Source organism: Puma concolor, chromosome A1 (genome assembly GCF_028749965.1).
Source record: "Puma concolor isolate L17-30 chromosome A1, mPumCon1.1.hap2, whole genome shotgun sequence".
NCBI lineage: Eukaryota > Metazoa > Chordata > Mammalia > Carnivora > Felidae > Puma > Puma concolor.
Window position 1 is genome coordinate 220,192,466 of NC_141667.1, and position 18,738 is coordinate 220,211,203.

At 37.2% G+C, this 18,738-nt stretch overlaps 1 protein-coding gene across 8 annotated transcripts in view; it reads right to left on the reverse strand.

Annotated features, from left to right (window-relative positions):
* Positions 1 to 18,738, reverse strand: part of CAB39L (calcium binding protein 39 like) — a 132,244-nt gene that overhangs the window by 40,881 nt on the left and 72,625 nt on the right. For all 8 annotated transcript variants that reach the window (XM_086712329.1, XM_086712348.1, XM_086712359.1 and 5 more), the window contains one exon: positions 3,284 to 3,452. In XM_086712329.1, the coding sequence (XP_086568455.1) occupies positions 3,284 to 3,452 (169 nt within the window). The remainder of the gene's footprint in view (positions 1 to 3,283; positions 3,453 to 18,738) is intronic.

The following is an 18,738-nucleotide window of genomic DNA, read 5'->3' on the forward strand; positions in this document are numbered from 1 at the left end:
TCCAGGCTCCGAGCCATCAGCCCAGAGCCTGACGCGGGGCTCGAACTCACGGACCATGAGATCGTGACCTGGCTGAAGTCAGACGCTTAACCGACTGCGCCACCCAGGCGCCCCTACACACATTATTTCTAATCTTCACAGCAACTCTGCAAAGCAGGGATTATTTTCTTCATCTCACAGATGAGAAAATGAAACTCTAAGGTTAACTATTTGCTCAAGGACATAGTGCCAGTCAGGTGGCAGAGGGAGGTGGAATTCAGACCCCTTCTGTCATGTCCATTCTTGGAAGGAGGGATGGAAGAAATTCTGATTGTTAGGTGTGCTTTTGGGGAAAGGACAATTTGTAGACAACACTGCCACAAAAATATAAACAGTGCTAAAACATTAATGATTAGACTGGGCAACAGCCAGAGGGCTGTTGGAGCTCAAAACAAAAAAGGTAAGTCTAAGAGGTTAAAAACAAAATATAAAACCAAATTAAAATCAGACCAACACCAAACCAACCAAACAACCAAAACCCCTCAGCCATCTACCTAAAAAGAAAAAGTGACTTATGGTCACTGTTCTACTATATTAACCACAGCATTTTGGAAAAATACATAAAGTTGGCATTTCCAATATTGTTAGCATACTATAAAACTTTTTATGGTTATTTAGATTTTCAGACGCTTGACTTAAGTTCAATGGAAAATATGCTGAGGTACAAATTAAAACATGAATTTACTTTTGATATCCAAATTGTACTGAAAATTAAATTGGGTTGAACATATGATAGCAAGACATTATCAATATAGTTTATTCTATTAAACGCTGAAAAATCTTTGGGGAAATTTTGAAAAGTACATACGTTTCTATTTACTTTTTCCCTCCGTTAGAGTTTGTTCTTTGTTTACAATTATTTGTGAAGCTTCACTTACATACAGTCTTTCAAAAAAGGAGCCAACTTTGTTTCCATGATAGCAGAGTCATCAGATAGAAAAGGGGGAAAGAACGGTACTGTGCTATTAATAGAAAACATCTCCTTAGTTATCTAGGCACAGACATTTTGCCAGGAAGAAATGGAATCCTCTTTTGTGTTAAATGTCATTCAACAGATTTCATGCATCAAGGCCTCTCTCACCGTGTGCTGTTAGATATACTTTGGGAGGTTCATCTGTAGCCACCATACTTTTGCTTTGCTGGGTGAGACCAAGTAGCCTGTCAAACAGAACAGGCTCCAGGTCTGACAGCACTCTGAGCACACACCCATGCTTGTCGCCCTTGCTACCCTTTCCTCCACCCACCAGGCAACTCTCCTTAGTGTTCAGCCCCAACCTCTTCCTCCCTCTCTCCCCTCCCTTGCCTGTTAATGTGTACTCTCTCTCCCTCTTGAAATAAATAGATAAACGTTAGAAAAAAAGATACTACTTATCATCCAGGTCCTAGACAACTTTCAAGTCATTTACATAAAGTAATAAGATTAAAGTATTTACAAATATTGGTATATGGACTATGTCAGTACTGTTAAAATAAGTATTTAAGGTAATATATAAAAATAAAAAGCCATACATGTATTACAATTAAGTAAAAATATATATTTATATCCTAAAAAATGTAGAAGTAAATCTGGAATGATGTAAACGGAGCAAGTAAATTGCTGAAATGCTTTTTATTTTATTTTTTTGAAGTTTATTTATTTTGAGATAGAGTGATTGCTGGGCGGGGAGGGGCAGAGAGAGGGAGAGGGAGAAAGGGAGGCAGAGAGAGAGAGAGAAAGAGAGAGAGAGAGAGAATCCCAAGCAGGTTCTATGCCATCAGAGTGGAGCTGACATGGGGCTCGATCTCATGAACTGTGAGATCATGACCTGAGCCGAAATCAAGAGTCGGTCACTTAACCAACTGAGTTACCCAGTCGCCCCAAAATGCTTTTATAGAAACAAATCTGAATATATACATTTGAATGAGTCTTATCTATTTGTAATTGACTTTTTTTTTGTTTTTGGTCAATGATGCTGTTACATCGTCAGCTTAAAATATTTTCAGAATTCCTCTTTTAAAATCATCTTCAGAGGCAATTTGGTATGCGCTGAAGAAAATCAGACTCTATTTTAGAATTTTTATTATTATTTATTATTTTATTATTTTACTATTATTTAGAAATTTAAAAATAAATTTTATTTTTATTATCAATCTCATTATTATTACCAAAACCGCAAACAGTTCTAGCTACCAAGATCACCCACTTGACCCATGAACCTGAATGTCAAATAGCCTTGTGCTGTTTCCAAAACTTTATCTGCCCTCGAAGGATAAACATTTGACATTACTGAAAAATGAACATGCCACAGAAAATGATACCAGTTTCAAAATATATTAAATAATGGCAGGATCATAAGAAAAAGGAAATCGTTTTCTAAGATAGGACCTTTAAGGTGATATCATTCATTGGATGTATAAGTTCTAGTATTTTAGTTTGCAAATTAGCTACATTATTTCCAATATGCTCTCTGAACATCTTTTTGATGGTCAAACTCCAAAACCAAAAGTAGATGGTGGTTGCCAGACACTGGGAGGAGGGGGAAATGGAGCATTGTTATGTAATAGATATTAGTTGCACAAATAATATGAATATACTTAGCACTACTGAACTGTGCACTAAAGAACGGTAAGATGGCAATTTCATGTTGTATGTTATTTTATAACAATTAAAAAATTTTTTAATTTAAAAACTAAGATTAAATTTATTACCTATAAGTAACAGTAGATTATAAGTTTATAAGAATATAGATGATTATGGAAAAAAAGTATCATTTCTTAGTATTTTCTTTCACTGTAGGGGAATTTATAATTACATTGATAAGGTAATGTGATGTCCTTAATGTTCAAAGATATCATTCTCCAGCTCCCTTTGCTACCCAGTTCCTTTCCCTGCAGGTAAACACTGTTCCTGCTTCCCTGATAACCCTCCAGAGGTACTCAGTGCACCTTAAGTGACAGCTTATACCCTTTGTTTTTAACATAAATGAAAGCAAGCTTTGCATAGAATACTACATTTATATATTGCAATTCATTCTGTATGAGTGTGTGACAAGTATTTTGAGTTGTTTCTTTCCACAATGTGATAGACTGGTCTAATAGAATGCATTATCGATGCTCTTGCGGTTTGTGTCGTAATTCACAGTCGGTTATACTCAGACCTCAGGAATAGCTTTTTCTGCGTTTTAATTAAACTGTCTCTTTGGAGGCCAATTGACTTTAACTAAATGCTGAAACTAAATGAACTAGCTGATTAAAAAAAAATTACCTTAAAAGTAGCAAAGGCATCTGAAGCAATATCAAATGTTGACAACTCCACATACTTAAAGAAATCTCGGAACTGATTAGAAAAGAGGATGATTTTGGCAAGTGGTTCATGTCGGATACATTCTCTCAGCATAATCCCACAACGTAAGGCGATCTGTGGGGCTTCATATCTAAAGCATAAACAAGAGAGAAATAGAGAGCTCTGTTATCCTATTAATAAAATAATATTAATGGTATCAAAAGAACCATTTCAATACTGCTGTTAAGGGATGCATAGGTAACATTTGTCACAGTCCATTCAAACACTGTTCATTCAATACCCACTGACTATTTACGATGTGTCTGGCACTGTTCCAGATGCTGGGGATACATTAGTAAGTACACAGGTCACTGCCTTCCTAGAGCCATATTTTTTAGTGGGAATACTATTTAGTGGGGGGAAGAGGCAGATTATAAACAATGAAAAGAAGTTTTGCATTCTGAGAAGTGCTATGAAACTGAAGACATTAAAATACGTATACTACACGGTGCAACAACTTAATTTACTTTACTTTAGACTGAGTGGTCAGGGAAGGAGCAAAGCATTCCAGGTAAAGCATTCCAGGTAAAGGAGCAAAGCATTCCAGGGAAGGAGCAAAGCATTCCAGCATTCCTAACTGTGCAAAGGTTCCAAGGCAAGAACCAGTTTGGTGAGTTAGAGAAAAGTAAGGCCAGTGTGGCTGGAATGTAGGGGAAACGCAGGGAATGGTGTGAAATGAGGCAAGAGTGGAAAAGGGCAGGGGCCAGATCACATACAGCTCTATAGGCTAAGGTTAGGAGTGTGGTGTTGAAGTGTGGGAGGAAGGCTTTAGAGAGTTTAAAGTGAGACATGAACACGGCCTAATATATGCTTAAAAAGATCACTCTAGGTATCTGTGGAGAATCTATTATAAAAGAGGGAAAAATGAACTGGGGAGTTAGGAGCAGGAGCAGAAGTCCAGCTGGAGACGACGGTGGCCTGGACTGGGGTAGCAGGAGTGCAGGAAAGGCCTGTGTGCACATCACGCATATTGTCCGTAGGAAGAGTCAATAGCCTTGCTGATGTTGTAGGTGGTGGGGTAGAGCAGGGAACAAATTTGGGGTGAGGGAAACAAAGGATTCAAGAACGGCTCCCAAAATTTTGGCCCAAATAATTGGGTAGAGGGTGGTGCCAATTTTTAAGATGAATAAACTAGAAGAGGTACAGGTCAGTGAAAAAACTGGAAGTTTGTTTCTAACCGTGTTAACTTTGAGATGCCTGCTATCTAAGTAGAGATGTCTCCTTGGCAGTAGAATACGTGCATCTGGAGTTCAGGAAGAAGGTAAGGATAGATATTACATGCACATATAGTTGATTTGTATATTGTAGATGACCAATAATAAATAGCTGTGCACTGACTGACTCACTGATCTCATGAATTACTGCTCGTAGCAAAAACTGCACTAGAAAAACACAATGTCTACTGTAGGAAACCATTCAGGATGGGCACATTATATCTGTTCCTTTCCTAATTTAATAACAATGCCTCAAGTGTCAAATTCAACACTGAAATAAATCTAGGTTTGAGTTACATTCCAGTGTAAGGTTTCAAGAAAATGAACAACAGTAGCTCAAGTAAAACAAGTCCAGTATTAAATAATACAGTTGACAATTGTGTGATAAATAGTAAAAGAACAGAACAAAGGCAGATACAGTTGTAGAAGACTGGGAAGTGAGTAGAGTGTAGGATAAAAAACTTCTATCCTTTCACTTTAGTTAAATACAATATTAATTTTTGTGGTTCTAATACAAAGCCCACTGGGAAAAAACTCAAATGATCTCAATTCTTGAAAAAGTGCTTTCCTATAATGTTGAGAACAGAAGAAAAATGATATCCATGAAGGACCTGCATAATCTTTCAAATTTACCATGAATTCTGCAAGTTAGAAAAATTCTAGCAAAAAAATACTTTTAAGAAGCAAAAAAGACCACTGAACAAATGAGAACTGAAATGAACAGATAAGAAAACTGAATAGATGAAAATCAAAGCAAAACCACTCTTACACAAAACTTCAAGATGTAACTCATCAAATGTAAGTGATAACATTTGTTGAGCAATAAAAAATAATGCACTGTTTTTTATAAGGTAAGATCTACATGAAATTCAGATTCAAGAATAAAATCTCTCTCCCACAACTTAGGAAACAGGATACTTTGCAAAATCAAATCTACAAATACAATAGGGCAAATGGTAAATAAGGATATTTGAGAGGATTCATTAAACTAGGGTAATATTTATTCATTTTTGTCTGTTTTATGCTGAATACTATTTATAAATGTCCTTTGAGTATTCCCTGAATAATTCATATTAACATTAAATGCTAATGTATTCAGATAGGCATGATTATTTGAAGAATATTTAAAAATGCCTATTTATAGTGTTAATAATTTCTCTTACCAAAGAACTTGAAAATCAGACTGCTGGTACACATAGTAGAGTTATAGATGGAAAAAATGTTAAAATGTCATAAAGAGGGGTGTATTTTCTTTCTTTCTTTCTTTTTAAGTTTATTTCTTTATTTTGAGAGAGACAGAGATGGGGGCAGGGGAGGGCGCAGACAAGGAGGGAGAGAGAAAGAATCCCAAGTGGGTTCCGTACTAACATGGGGCTCGAACTCAACGAAATCGTGAGATCAGGACCTGAGCCGAAACCAAGAGTCCGACGCTTAACCCACTGAGCCACCCAGGCGCCCCCAAGAGGGGTGTATTTTCTAAAGTGTGAAGGAGAACACTTGTTTATTGGTAGAGTACTCTGGAGAGTATGAGATAAAGACTTGGCCTAGATAAAGAGCAAACATCATTAAAATCTAGACTTATTACTGAGATATTTCTGGACTTTTGTAATTTGGCCCTAAACTTAACTTCCCAGTTTCATTTCTCATCCCACTCCCTATCTCTTTGGAGGATGCCATTCTCTCAACCTAGAACGTCCTTCTATGCTTCTTCCTCTAAGATTCTCTCCCATCTTTCAAGGCTTTAGTTTAATATCCCCTCCTCCTTGAAGTCTTTCACAATCACCCACCACTCAGGACTATTCTCTCTCCCCTTCGTATTCTTACAACAGCTTATCTGTAATACCAATTTAGCACTTTTTTCAATCTGTACTAGGTGACATCATCAATAAATTGTTATAAATCTGTTTTCTTCACGTCATTTCAAACAACTTCATTCTCCTTGTTACCTTCCTGTTCTTGTTACCTTCTCCTCTCCTCCTCTACCCCCATCTCCATATGGTGTCTGTATCTTGTTACTTTTCTCCATCCCCACCTCAATTTCCAAAGAGTGCTCAGCATAATATTTTGCACAAAGTAGGCATATAATGAAGGTAATAAGTTTCAAACTCTGACTGAAATTCTTAATACTAGAACTCTAATGAAAGTCAAACTCTGGCTTACACAAAAGGCTGTATGATCTCCAGCCAACATTTTCTCATTTCTTAATCCAATTTCCAAACTGAGACTATCTACTAAAAGTTTATACTCCCAACTTTTGTGTATAATTAGTTCTCTTTTTCCTTTCATTGGGTGAAGTGTATTGGAACCATCTGTGATATACTATTTATTTTTGAGAACTAAGAAAATATTTTTTAAAATACTCCTCTTGGTCAGAACACTGGTTGCATCCTACTAGTTTGTGCCTGAGAGTGAAAATGTCATTCTCTGAGATGAGTTTCTTAAAGTTAGCAATACATTGGGATAGACAGAGAAATCCTTAATTTTACTCAGTACCCTTTAAGGGATCTATAATTCACATATGTCATTTCAACCTTACTACCCTTGAGGATATTGGCTTTTGATAATTTATTGCTACTATATACAAATGTGCTCCACAAATTAAGCCTATCTGAAGTTTCAAATCTCAAAAACATTAATATCCTTATTCTTGGTACAGAATAAATATCTCATCTATCCTATTCCACTTAAGAAAAAAGTTCCCAAGGCCAGGGACCACAATGAATCACTATGCCTCCACAATGACTAATTCGTGTCAGGTTGCTAATGGAAAGATTAATCCAGTAAATGTTGAATCACTATTTTATAGAATTGAATTACATCTTCCTTCCTTGATTTGTGGTTTGTATCATACAGTCTAGACTCTAAAAAACTATGTTAGTTTGGAGAAGGCACACTACTATAGATGCATGCTTATTCAAAAAATCACAGCATCTAAGATCACTTTCAAATTTAATAAAAGCTAGAATGTAAGAGCAGTTGTCTCATCTAGAAGTGAGCTACAGTAAATATTATGCCAAAAAAAAAAAAAAACGGCTAGAAGAGCTTGTGCAAGAATATCTCAAGAACACATATCACATAAGGGCAAAAATGACTTTTGTTTTTGCTGGAAGCAAACAATGTCAGGTAGTAGTTGGAAAAGTTTTATAAAATGTCATTCAACAAACACTTGGCCTCCTCAATATAGGCAAGAAGTTTTGCTTTTAATATAGATATATTTGCTTACTTTAAAAATAATGATGGGGCATCTGGGTGGCTCAGTCGGTTAAGTGTCATTTCAACCTTACTACCCTTGAGGATATTGGCTTTTGATAATTTATTTATTTGATAATTTATTTATAATTCAGCTCAGGTCATGATCTCACGGTTCATGGGTTCGAGCCCCACATCAGGCTTTGCACTGACAGTACGGAGCCTGCTTTGGATTCTCTGTCTCCTTCTCTCTCTGCCCCTCCTCATTCATGTTCTCTCTCTCTCTCTCTCTCTCTCTCTCTCTCAAAAATAAATAAAACATTTAAAAAATTTAGAAAATAATGAGATATAATTCTGTCTACTAAAAAAGCTCAGAAGCAATTACAATCCAATGTCAATGAGAAGCCCTAGCATCCAGATTATAGTCTCTAAGAACCATTCCTCACTAAAAAGAACAAGAGTTTTTGGTAGAAATGGCTGATTCCAAGTCTGTGTTAGGAAATATACAAGATGAGCCTGGTCTATCTTGTGCCAGAAAGCAGGGAATCTCTCACATACTAACGGGAGTAATATAAAAAGGACATGGTCAACTTGAATGGAGGATTGAGCACCAACAAGAAAAATGTGTGCAACTACATAAGACATATGGAAAAAAGTTACACAGAAGTTCATAGTGCTAATAAAGGGATGGGGGGGGGGGATGAGGGAGAGAGAAATAGAGAAAGAGAGAAAGATAAAAGAAACTCATTAGATGCCAATGTTAGTTCCTGGGGTTACAACTTCTCTCTAAATTGATAACTGAAGGAAATGAATTAGGCACTTGTTCTCTCTCTCTGGTATGAATTGTATTTTAAAGTAATTAAATTGTTGTGGTAGATGAGAGAAAGTTATTCTCCTTAAAACTAGCCAATAAATGCACGAGGAATGACAGGAGTAGAATATCACCTTTTTGTAACCTCTAATGAAATGACTGAATCATATAGTGTTCATCAATGAATGGTCAAACAATTAAGTGTAAGGCAGATGAGGAACTTTACAATGGATTAAGCTGTCTCCATCTGAACCCACTGCTCAATCTTAGCGTTACTAAATGTTTGTCTCCTGATGAGATGAAATATGAACTGCACAACACCACTTACAAAATATGATTGCCAAAATAAAACCTAATCTAAATCTAATCAAGTCTTTAAATATAACCTCCAGGATATCAATACAGGAGATAGTGGAACAAGTTAAATGACATCATTAGGAAGCAATCTGACAAGTCCAGAATGGAGGAAATTCTGTAGGATAATTAACTCAGGTTTTCAAAAAATCAATGACATAAAAAGGGGAACTGATGCTATTGTCAATGAAAAGAGACTTTAAAAGACCCATGTGAGGGCACCTAGGTGGCTCAGTCAGCTAAGTGTCTGGCTTTGGCTCATGTCATGATCTCGTGGTTTTTGGGTTTGAGCCCTACGTTGGGCTCTGTGCTGACAGCTCAGAGCGTGGAGCCTGCTCAGATTCTGTCTCCCTCTCTCTCTCTCTCTCTCTCAAAAATAAATAAACACTAAAAAAAGACCTATGTGACATTACATCCAAATACAACAACTGGATTTTGTTAGGATCCTTAACTGAACAAAAAGATAAATCTTACATAACCACAATGTAATTATCACACTTAAAAATTAACAGTAATTCTTTAGTAACTAATACCCACTCCATATTCAAATTTCCTTGATTGCCCCCTCCTCAAATTTTCCATAGTTGGTTTGTTCAGGGCATAGAAGGCTCTTCATAATCTGTTCTCAGTCTTTCCAGCTTTATCTCCCATCCCTCCTTCCCATTCACACTGGACTCCAGTTACACCAGAAATCTTGTCATCCTCCAAACACATTATGCATTTTGATGCCTCTGTGCCTTTGCACGGGAAGTACTTGATCCTTCAACTCTTTGTGCCTTTCTGGCAATTTTCTACTTTAAGACTTGCTTCATTCTTGATGTCCCAGGCAGAGATTATGGCTCCTTCATCTGAGTTCCTACAGGGTATACTGGTAAAGTAACAACAGTGAGTTGTAATGAGTTGTCTCTTCTCATTGTAGACTATGACTGCTTGAAGACTGGAAAGCTGGATAGTGTTCTGAGAGCACAGACTCTGGAGCCAGACTAATTGGGTTTAAATCATACTAGCTATGTGACTTTGGATAAGTTAGTTAACCTCTCCGGGCTGCAGTGTTCTCATATATAAAACAGGTATACCAATAACAACAACAACAGCAATAACTGTCCACAGGTTCTGACATCTAGTAAATAGCATCTTGACCTCTACCATTACTATTACTTACTGTTGTTAGTATTATTATTACTAGTACTGTTATTATCATAGGCCCTTCATAAATGAATGAATAAGCAGTTTTAGCCTTATAAACCAAACTAAATATTAACTTTTCAGAAGAAATGGAAAGACATTTTACTTTTTTTTTAATGTTTATTTATTTTTGAGATGGAGAAAGAGTGTGTGCACAAACAGGGGAGAGGGAGGGGGACAGAGGATCTGAAGTGGGCTCCGTGCTCACAGCAGAGAGCCCCATGTGGGGCTTGAACCCGAGAACCATGAGAGTATGATCTGAGTCAAAGTTGGACCCTTAACTGACTGAGCCACCCAGACGCCCCTGGAAAGACATTTTTATAAAACTCAAATTTGAGGAAGTTATTCTTAAAAATAAATAATTCCTATTTTTCTATTGTATGTTATAACTACATGAAAATGGAGTCATAGAAATCTGTATATTAACAAAGTGGCCTTTTAAGTAAGCAATTAAAATTATTTTTTCCACATATTAGAAAAATGAATGAAAGCTTTTCCTTAAATACAAGAAAAAAATGACATACACTTACCTATTACAAGTTATACATTGAAATAGGGTCACTGGTAAATACAGGTGAGTAATGAGTAGAAAGTTCATATTTCAAATATAGAGAAGATTTTTTACTTACATCAATTTAAGAATTTGTTTATAGACTGAATGACTTGTTACATCAAATAATTTGTATAAGAATAATAGTCATTTGAATTCATCAGAAAACACACCATCAAATGGGACATGAAAACATTTTCAAATAATTAAAGGGAAAAAAATTAAAGGATAATTATAATAATGCCAAACAAGGTTAATTATAATAATGCCAAAAAAATTAAAGGTATAATGAAGATATATAAAGATACACTGATTATTCATACTCAGTAAATCTTATATGTATTCTTAATTTTTAAAAAACCAAGGTCCCACAAGTTTTACAGAGTCACACAGAAACAGTAGCCAATAGTAAAAAGTCATTAAAAAATGTCATTAAAAGAGATTCCAGGGGCGCCTGGGTGGCTCAGTCAGTTAAGTGTCTGACTCCTGATTTCAGTTCAGGTTGTGATCTCTCACAGTTCATGAGTTCAAGCCCCAAGATGGGCTCAGCGCTGACAGTGCACGATTGGGATTCTTTCTCTCCCTCTCTCTGCTCCTCCCCTGCTTGCACGTGCCCTCTCTCTCTCTTGCTCTCAAAATAAATATTTTTTTTAAAGGAAAAACAGAGATTCCAATCATTACATGTGTCCTCAAAAATATCAACTCCTAACTCACAACATCACTTCTCAAACCCCCTTCCCTCCTCCCATCCACTCTGCAGCTACTTGGGAACTTCCTGCTCCCAAACCCTTTCCTGACATGGGTGAGTCTCCTCCTGATTCCTTCCTTCTCATCTCCACCTCTTGTCTGTGCAAAGTGGACATCACATCTAGCTTAGGCTAGTTCCCCTGCCTGGCTTCCCTGTACCAATGATTTTCCCAGCTCTCTCTAACTGAACAGGGAGGGTGCGAGCCATGGTGCACAATTACACTTTAATGCATCCTGTGCACAACACAGATAAAAGGCTCACTATAGATCTGTGATATGTTCCAGCAGTTAAATTATTAATAAATACCATTTGCAATTAGCTGTTTATCTTCTGTCTTATTATTTCTAGAAATGGGAAAAAAAAGTTGTTTTCTTCAATGTACCTCACAATTTTTCACTGACTTAATTTTCTAAATAAATATCCAATTATGCTAAATTTTCCTATCTTCCATAAAGCATATTTAATATGTATCAAATCTACATACATTCTACTATCTATAAAAGGAATGAAGTTAATTTTAAATAACCCCACCATCATACTTTATAATTTATTGACTTGCCTTTCTTCTTCATTAATCTGAATTCTTATAGCTTAACAGTATTAGTTTTCTATTGTTGATAATTTCCTTGGTAAGAAGATACCATATCCGTGTCTTTCTTTAATTAAAAAAATTTTTTAATGTTTATTTATTTTGAGAGAGAGAGAGAAAGAGAGAGACAGTGCAAGTGGGGGAGGGGCAGAGAGAAAGAAAAGGAGAGAGAAAATCTCAAGCAGGCCCTGCACTGTCAGCACAGAGCCCGATGTGGGGCTCAAACTCACGAAACTGTGAGATCACGACCTGAGCTGAGATACAGAGCTGCTTAACCGACTGAGCCACCCAGGCGCCCCCAAATCCAGGTCTTTAACATAGCCACTCATATCTGGCATGGCTCTCTGCACAAAATAAATATAAGGTATTTGCCATCACCTGACTGTTAATCAGTGACAGTAGCTATAGGAGATGCCCCAGACAAATAATGCCCACTGCAGAATGGAGTTGCATGCATGCCTTCACACAGTGACCCCACCGTGGAAGATACTGTTTTAGATCACCCACACCACTTCTCTTCTCCATGAGCCAACATGATCTCCAGGTCATGTCAGCATTCTCAAGGGATCATTTATTTACAAGCTAATCTTTTTTTTTTTTTTTAATGTTTATTTATTTTTGAGACAGAGAGAGACAGAGCATGAATGGGGGAGGGTCAGAGAGGGAGGGAGACACAGAATTGGAAGCAGGCTCCAGGCTCTGAGCTGTCAGCACAGAGCCTGAGGCGGGGCTCGAACCCACAGACCGCGAGATCATGACCTGAGCCGAAGTCAGACGCTTAACCGACTGAGCCACCCAGGCGCCCCCAAGCTAATCTTTTTTAACTACTAATAATTCATTTCCTGAAACACAAATCTGATATGCTTCCTCTCTCCAAAACTCTTCAATGGCTCCCCCATTATCTTCAGAATACCGTCAAATCCTTTAGAGCTTAAATTTTAGAATCTCCAGAAGTGGGTATAAATTGATCACCTTGGCCTTATTATCATCAATGACCAGCTGTGCAAATCATATTTGTGGGTCCATTATATCTTGCAGATCCACCCCAGCTGCAAATGAGCACTTTCTTTATAATACTATTCTGGCAGTTGTATATGGCCTTAGTTAATTATATTTGCTTAAAATTGTTTATATGTTTCTATGGGAATTGCAGCTCTTAAGAGGAATAGGGATAGTAATTTCTCAGATTAGTTGTTATGGAATACCATGTGCTAGGTGATGTGCTTCATAAGCATTATCTCATTGAAGACTCATAATGACATACTGATGTAGGTATTATTATTGACTCCATATTGCAAAGAGGAAACCAATGCATAAGGAAGTTAGATATCTTTGCCCAAGGTCTTACAGTAAGTAAGTGGCAGAACCCTGGCTGAAAACACAAATCTTTCTGATGATGCAGAGTCAATGGCATAAAAGGCAACATTATTTTGGCGTGAAGGTAATATTACAAATTTTATTTTTATTTTACAGACAAGAAAACTGAGGCTCGAAAAGGTGCAGTGTCTTGCTTAAGGTCACAGAACCAGGAAGTGAAAGAGACAAGAAAAAGGAATAATCAGAGAACAAAAGAGTTCTTATAGTTGAAATGAAAATTCAATACAGTTTATCTTCAATAAAACATATATTAGGGGCACCTGGGTGGCTTAGTCAGGCATCCAACGTCTTGGTTTCAGCTCAAGTCATGATCTCACAGTTCATGAGTTCAATCCCTACACTGGGCTCCATGCTCACAGCGTGGAGCCTGCTTAGGATTCCCTTTCTCTCTCCCTCTCTCTCTGCCCCTCCTGTGTGTGTTCTCTCACAAAATAAACTAAACTTAAAAAAAAAGATATAATTAACATCTTCCAACACATAAAAAGATAAGAGATGGAAAACAGAAGAGATAAGAAATCAATCCTGGAAATTAAACTCTAATAGGAAATCTAGAAAGTGAGAACAGAGAAAACGGAAGGGAAGAAATTTTCAAAGAAATAATATGTGACAGAGAATGATAGTGGTCCACCAAAATCCACTGTCGTCTTCTTTCTGGGCACTAGTCAATATCTCTCAGATTTCCTTCCTTAAGAATTAAGGGGCCAAATGACAAAGTGCTCTCAAATGGAATGGAAATGGGAATAATGTCGAGCCATTTCCAGGCCGGGGTTAAATTGTCTCCATGTATTTTTACCTTCCTGTGAGCTAAAATGGTAAAGGTGAACAACATGATCTTAGGAACCACATGGTGAGGAAGGCAGAAGACCCCGCTGACCCAAAACATCTGCTCTGCACTATTATATGACAAATAAACTTATCTGGGAGTGAAGCCACTCCATTTTGTGGCCTTTTATAAAGTTTAAAGTTTGTTATGAGTTTAGCCTACTCTCATTTATGATACAACTGTATTTCCCTTTCCAGAACTGAAAGACACAATCTTCCAGTAAAAACAATATTTTCTACCAAAAAACAAAATAATCATAGTATACTACTTTGGTCAACAATGAATAATAATAATTACATACCCATGATAATTTAAATGTGAGTTTTAATAAAATAAAAAGTTGTGATAAAGTATATCGGGAGGATACGAGGAAGGAAAATAAAATAATGGTGGCAGTGAAAAAACTAAATTATCATCTAGTCTATAGAAAGTCAAAGGAACATTTTTAAAATTGATAAACCAAAAGATTAGTATAAGCTAGCTATTTAAAATATAGAGGTAAATACCAGATGAACAAATAAAAAAGATGAAAGTGGTTGTCTCTGGACAACGGGACTGAGGAATGGAGGAGGGAAAAGCAAAAAGCGGCTATGTGTTGGGGCACCTGGGTGGCTAAGTCAATTAAGCATCCAACTTCAACTTAGGACATGATCTCACGGTTTGTGGGTTTGAGCCCCACGTCAGGCTCTGTGCTGGTGGCTCAGAGCCTGGAGCCTGCTTTGGGTTCTGTGTCTCCTCGCTCTGCCGATTCCCTGCTAATGCTCTCTCTCTCTCTCTCTCTCTCTCTCTCTCTCTCTCAAAAATAAATGAACGTTAAAAAAAGTTTTTTTTAAACTGCTGTATGTTGATATATATGATTTTTAAACTACATGTTATGTATTATCTTGAAACAAATGGGTTTTTCTTTTTTGTATTTTTTTAATTTGCATCCAAGTTAGTTATCATATAGTGCAACAATGATTTCAGGAGTAGATTCCTTAATGCCCCTCACCCATTTAGCCCATCCCCCCTCCCACAACCCCTCCAGTAAACCTCTGTCTGTTCTCCATATTTGTCTCTTATGTTTTCCCCCTCCTTGTTTTTATATTATTTTTGCTTCCCTTCCCTTGTGTTCATCTGTTTTGTGTCTTAAAGTCCTTATATTAGTGAAGTCATATATTTGTCTTTCTCTGACTGAGTAATTTTGCTTAGCATAACACCCTCTAGTTCCATCCACGTAGTTGCAAATGGCAGGATTTCATTCTTTTTGATTGCCAAGTAATACTGCATTGTATATATATACACCACATCTTCTTTATCCATTCATCCGTCAATGGACACTTGGGTTCTTTCCATATTTTAGCTAGTGTCGATAATGCTGCTATAAACATTGGGGTACATGTGCCCCTTTGAAACAGCATACCTGTATCCCTTGTATAAATACCTAGTAGTGCAACTGCTGGATCGTAAGGTGGTATTATTTTTAATTTTTTGAGGAAGCTCCATACTGTTTTCCAGAGTGGCTGCACCAGTTTTCATTCCTACCAGCAGTACAAAACAGATCCTTTCTCCACATCCTTGCCAACATCTGTTGTTGCTTGAGTTGTTAATGTCAGCCATTCTGACAAGTGTAAGGTGGTATCTCATTGTGGTTTTGATTTGTATTTCCCTGATGATGAGTGATGTTGAACATTTTTCATGCACCAGCTGGCCATCTGGATGTCTACTTTGGAGAAGTGTCTCTTCATGTCTTTTGCCCATTTCTCCACTGGATTATTTGTTTTTTGGGTGTTGAGTTTGATACGTTCTTTATAGATTTTGGATACTAACCCTTTACCTGATATGTCGTTTACAAATATCTTCTCCCATTCCGTCGGTTGCCTTTTAGTTTTGCTGATTGTTTCCTTCCCTGTGCAGAAGATTTTATTTTGATGAGGTCCCAATAGTTCATTTTTGCTTTTGTTTCCCTTGCCTCCGGAGATGCATTAAGTAAGAAGTTGCTGAGGCCAAGGTCAAAGAGGTGTTTGCCTGCTTTCTCCTGGAGGATTTTGATGGCTTCCGAAGTGTCTTACATTTAGGTCTTTCATCCATTTTGAGTGTGTTTTGGGGTATGGTGTAAGACAGTGGTCCAAGTTCATTTTTCTGCATGTTGTTGTCCAGTTTTCCCAGCACCACTTACTGAAGAGACTGTCTTTATTCCATTGGATATTCTTTCCTGCTTTGTCAAAGATTAGATGGCCATACGTTTGTGGGTCCATTTCTCAGTTCTCTATTCTGTTCCATTGATCTGTGTGTCTGCTTTTGTGCCAATACCATACTGACTTGATGATTACAGCCTTGTAATACAGCTTGAAGTCTTGCTTCAAGAGGCAATCCTTGCTTCAGGAGGATTGTCATGCCTCCTGCTTTGGTTTTCTTTTTCAAGATTGCTTTGGCTATTCAGGGTCTTTTCTGGTTCCATACAAATTTTAGGATTGTTTGTTCTAGCTCTGTGAAGAATGCTGGTGTTTTTTTGATAGGGATTGCATTCAATATGTAGATTGCTTTGGGTAGTAGCTACATTTTAACAATATTTGTTCTTCCTATCCAGGAGCATGGAAAATTTTTCCGTGTTTTTGTGTCTTCTTCAATTTCTTTCATAAGCTTTCTATAGTTTTCAGTGTATAGACTTTTCACCTCTTTGGTTAGATTTATTCCTAGGTATTTTATGGGTTTTGGTGCAATTGTACATGGGATCGATTCCTTGATTTCTCTTTCTGTTGCTTCATTGTTGGTGTATAGGAATGCAACCGATTTCTGTGCATTGATTTTATATCCTGCCACTTTGCTGAATTCATGGATCAGCATGGAATCTTTTGGGTTTTCCATATAGAGTATCATGTCATCTGCAAAGAGTGAAAGTTTGACCTCCTCCTGGCCGATTTGGATGCCTTTTATTTCTTTGTGTTGTCTGATTGCAGAGGCTAAGACTTCCAATACTATGTTGAATAACAGTGGTGAGAGTGGACATCCCCATGGTCAGGGGGTGGTCAGGTCTTGTTCCTGACCTTAGGGGGAAAACTCTCAGTTTTTCCCCATTGAGGATGATATTAGCATTGGGTCTTTCATACATGGCTTTTATGATCTCGAGGTATGATCCTTCTCTCCCTACTTTCTTGAGGGTTTTTATCAAGAAAGGATGCTGTATTTTGTCAAATGCTTTCTCTGCATCTATTGAGAGGATCATATGGTTCTTGTCCTTTTTTTATTGATGTGATGAATCACATTGATTGTTTTGCGGATATTGAACCAGGCCTGCATCCCAGGTATAAATCCCGCTTGGTCATGGTGAAAAAAATTTTTAATGTATTGTTGGATCCGGTTGGCTAATATTTTCTTGAGGATTTTTGCATACATGTTCATCAGGGAAACTGGTCTATAGTTCTCCTTTTTAGTGGGGTCTTTGTCTGGTTTTGGAATCAAGGTCATGCTGGCTTCATAGAAAGAGTTTGGAAGTTTTCCTTCCATTTCTATTCTTTGGGACAGCTTCAAGAGAGTACGTGTTAACTCTTCCTTAAATGTTTGGTAGAATTCCTCTGGAAAGCCATCTGGCGCTGGACTCTTGTTTTTTTTGGGAGATTTTTGATTCCTAATTCGATTTCTTTACTGGTTATGGGTCTGTTCATATTCTCTGTTTCTTCCTGTTTCAGTTTTGGTAGTGTATATGTTTCTAGGAATTTGTCCATTTCTTCCAGATTGCCCATTTTATTGGCGTATAATTGCTCATAATATTCTCTTATTATTATTTTTATTTTGCTGTGTTGGTTGTGATCTCTCCTCTTTCGTTCTTGATTTTATTTATTTGGGTCCTTTCCTTTTTCTTTTTGGTCAAACTGGCTAGTGGCTTATCAGTTTTGTTAATTCGTTCAAAGAACCAGCTTCTGGTTTCATTGATCTGCTCTACCGTTTTTTGGTTTCGTTTTGTTAATTCGTTCAAAGAACCAGCTTCTGGTTTCATTGATCTGCTCTACCGTTTTTTGGTTTCGTTTTGTTAATTCGTTCAAAGAACCAGCTTCTGGTTTCATTGATCTGCTCTACCGTTTTTTGGTTTCAATGGCATTGATTTCTGCTCTAATCTTTATTATTTCCTGTCTTCTGCTGGTTTCAGGTTTTATTTGCTATTCTTTTTCCAGCTCTTTAAGGTGTAAGGTTAGGTTGTGTATCTGAGAGCTTTCTTCCTTCTTTAGGAAGGTCTGGATTGCTGTATACTTCCCTCTTATGGGAACCTGCATTGCAGAGGTTTTGGGCTGTGGTGGTATGATTTTCACTGGCTTCCATGTACTTTTTAATTTCTTCCTTAACTTCTTGGTTAGCCCATTAATTCTTTAGTCGGATGTTCTTTAGTCTCCAAGTATTTGTTACCTTTCCGAATTTTTTCTTGTGGTTGATTTTGAGTTTCATAGCATCGTGGTCTGAAAATATGCATGGTATGATCTCGATCTTTTAGTACTTGTTGATGGCGGATTTGTGTCCCAGTATGTGATCTATTCTGGAAGATGTTCCATGTGCACTGGAGAGG